The following is a 2,500-nucleotide window of genomic DNA, read 5'->3' on the forward strand; positions in this document are numbered from 1 at the left end:
AACACACGTCTCTTATCAACAGAAGGAGAACTATATCAAGTTTGAAAGCGAGAACTTCATTGACATCAATGAAGCGTGAAAAACAAAAGAAACATGTATCTCTTTCAATTTTTTGCCTATAGCTATGTGTTAAGTAGCCATTAGTAAAAATAGAATAACATCTCTTAACTTCAAATCAAAATAGTCATAGTATCCAAATACTATGGGTATGTTAATACTTGTGGCAATAAGTAAATCAGATTTTTCAGGTGCATCGACTTCGAATTTGCCACTGTAAAGTTTAAGAAGCATTAACTTTAGAGTATTATTTAGGAAGGGGTTTGGCCGGTTTTTATTTGCAAGGTTTTTATCCCAGTTTTTAAATGTTTTTAACTGTATTTTAAATTGGATATGCTTTTTTTTTTTTTTTTTGGAAAGCAAAGCACCAATAAGAAAATGACCAGTATTTTTTTTTTTTTCGCTGTGAAAGTGAAGGATACCGAACCACCATACTTGCATGTGTCACTACAACATGCATTTTTTTTCAAGAAGCATTCCACCTTGTTGCCTACTTGCATACAGTGAAACCTCAATGAAGTGGTAACCCTCAGGGGTAACGGCTAGTGCCTGCCGAATGGCTGAGGTTGGCTGCTTAATAGAGGTTTGTCGCAAATTAGCGTAATCTGTAGTAGAAACGTCACTTTTATCCCAAAATTGATGGCAGTATGGCTTACTAAATTTCTCAAGAGATCAACAAATCATGGCAAAGCAGTTAAGTAAAAACAAATAACCAGAGGTAGCAGCTATGGCTTGGAATTTCTATTTGAATACTACTTAAGGGGAGACAATCTGTCAATTCAGTAGTTGAAATCAAACCTGAAAACAAGGATTTGAACTCAAATAATTGTAGAAGACCATGCAAGGACAAATTATTTAGCTTATTTTTGGAGAATTCCTTGATTTGACTGACATACTCAATACTGAGCTTGTATGTTGAGTAAAGAATAAAACCTGTATCACTTAGCTTAGCGACAGTGTAATTGTACATCAAAACATATAATAAAGGTGTGTTGAATGTTTTTTTCAGTTGTCACCTATCTCAGGCTGTATTTTACTTGAAAAAAAGCCAAACTAAGTGTATTAAACTCTTGGAGGCCTCTTAATAGAGGTGAAAACAATAGGAGAACTCTCATCAGGACAGCCAAAAGGTGGCCACTTAAACCTTTGGCTGCCAAGCCAGCCTGAACCAGCCACACTTAGTATTATTTTTACTGTCTAATGCCAGACGATTTTACTAGTCACTGGGGAGTCGATGGGGTTTGATTTACAATATCATTCTACAATAATGTTATATCGGGACTTTCATTACTGGCCGCTTAATAGGTGGCCACTTGATGGAGGTTCCACTGTATTTCATCAGAAACCCATAAGGGTTGAAACGTGTAACGGCCCCTTGTGTGTTGGGAAACAAGCTTCTGAATATTCAATTTGCTAAGTTCCATATTTGGAACAGCAAGAGCGAGGGATTTCCAAATATGGTACTTAGCACTGAAACATTCAACCAATCAGTTCGCACTGAATATTCGGAAGCTGTGAACGCGCGTTACACGTTTCAACCCTTATGGGTTTCTGATTTCATTTAGTAAGGTTTTTATTTTATTCATTTCTATTATGTGTTACCCCAGAAAATAAGTACACCTTACGTCCTGAGTTACATGTACATACATCTTATCAAATGTTTTGGTGTTTAGTATTGCTGAGTATTTTTATGAGTTGTGTTCTATTTTGATGAGCCCGCTAGGGCAGGTCAAAAAATTAATACCAACAACAAGTAGAAATACTCAGTGATACCACACACCAAAACATCAAATAAGCTGTTTATTATCCAACTTTTTGTGGCACTAAATTTTAGCAAATGAATTGTAAACAACTGAGAATGTGTGACAGATTCGTGCATGCGGGGCAACGTCAGCAACTAAACTTATAGTCAACCCCGTTCTCTACTGTACATTAACCAAGTGTACAAATAACTGTAGAATATCGTGGAATGTAGAATATTTGTACTCGTTTCATGCGTTTTTTGTACAATGACAAATACAGTTGGATAATAAATGTAGGGTACTGTACAATGTTATATCACTTTGTCACTTTGTGCACTTGAAACATGTACATTTCTTTCATTCCTAGTCATGAATGACAAAGTAGGGACAATAGAAAAAATATATGTTGAGCAATCATTGCATCTAATTACCATCTCTCAAGACAGGATCATTGCAAATTCTAAAAGTTATGGAGATGACTAACTTTGGAGCCAACCTCATCCTCAGGGTCTCTCTTCTCTGCTTCCTTTGTCGCTGAGGCAGAGAAGAGAGACCCTGGAAAATAGGTTGCCTTGGAGCATCAGTGGAGTTCTCAGAGGGTTCAAACCAATAATAATAATAATTGACCTTTATTTTCACATGATAATGTTTAAAGCTGAATAGCTTGTGGGGTCATGCACAAATGAAATCAAATCATATTG

At 36.2% G+C, this 2,500-nt stretch overlaps 1 protein-coding gene across 1 annotated transcript in view; it reads left to right on the forward strand.

The window, feature by feature from the left end:
* Positions 1-79, forward strand: part of LOC137972922 (uncharacterized) — a 1,311-nt gene extending 1,232 nt beyond the window's left edge. Inside the window, exon 1 of the mRNA XM_068819611.1 lies at positions 1-79. This exon is cut by the window's left edge and continues 1,232 nt beyond it. Coding sequence (XP_068675712.1) covers positions 1-79 — 79 coding nt within the window.
* Positions 80-2,500: the final 2,421 nt, after the last annotated feature.

This window comes from Montipora foliosa, chromosome 1 (genome assembly GCF_036669935.1).
Source record: "Montipora foliosa isolate CH-2021 chromosome 1, ASM3666993v2, whole genome shotgun sequence".
In the NCBI taxonomy this organism is placed as follows: Eukaryota; Metazoa; Cnidaria; class Anthozoa; order Scleractinia; family Acroporidae; genus Montipora; species Montipora foliosa.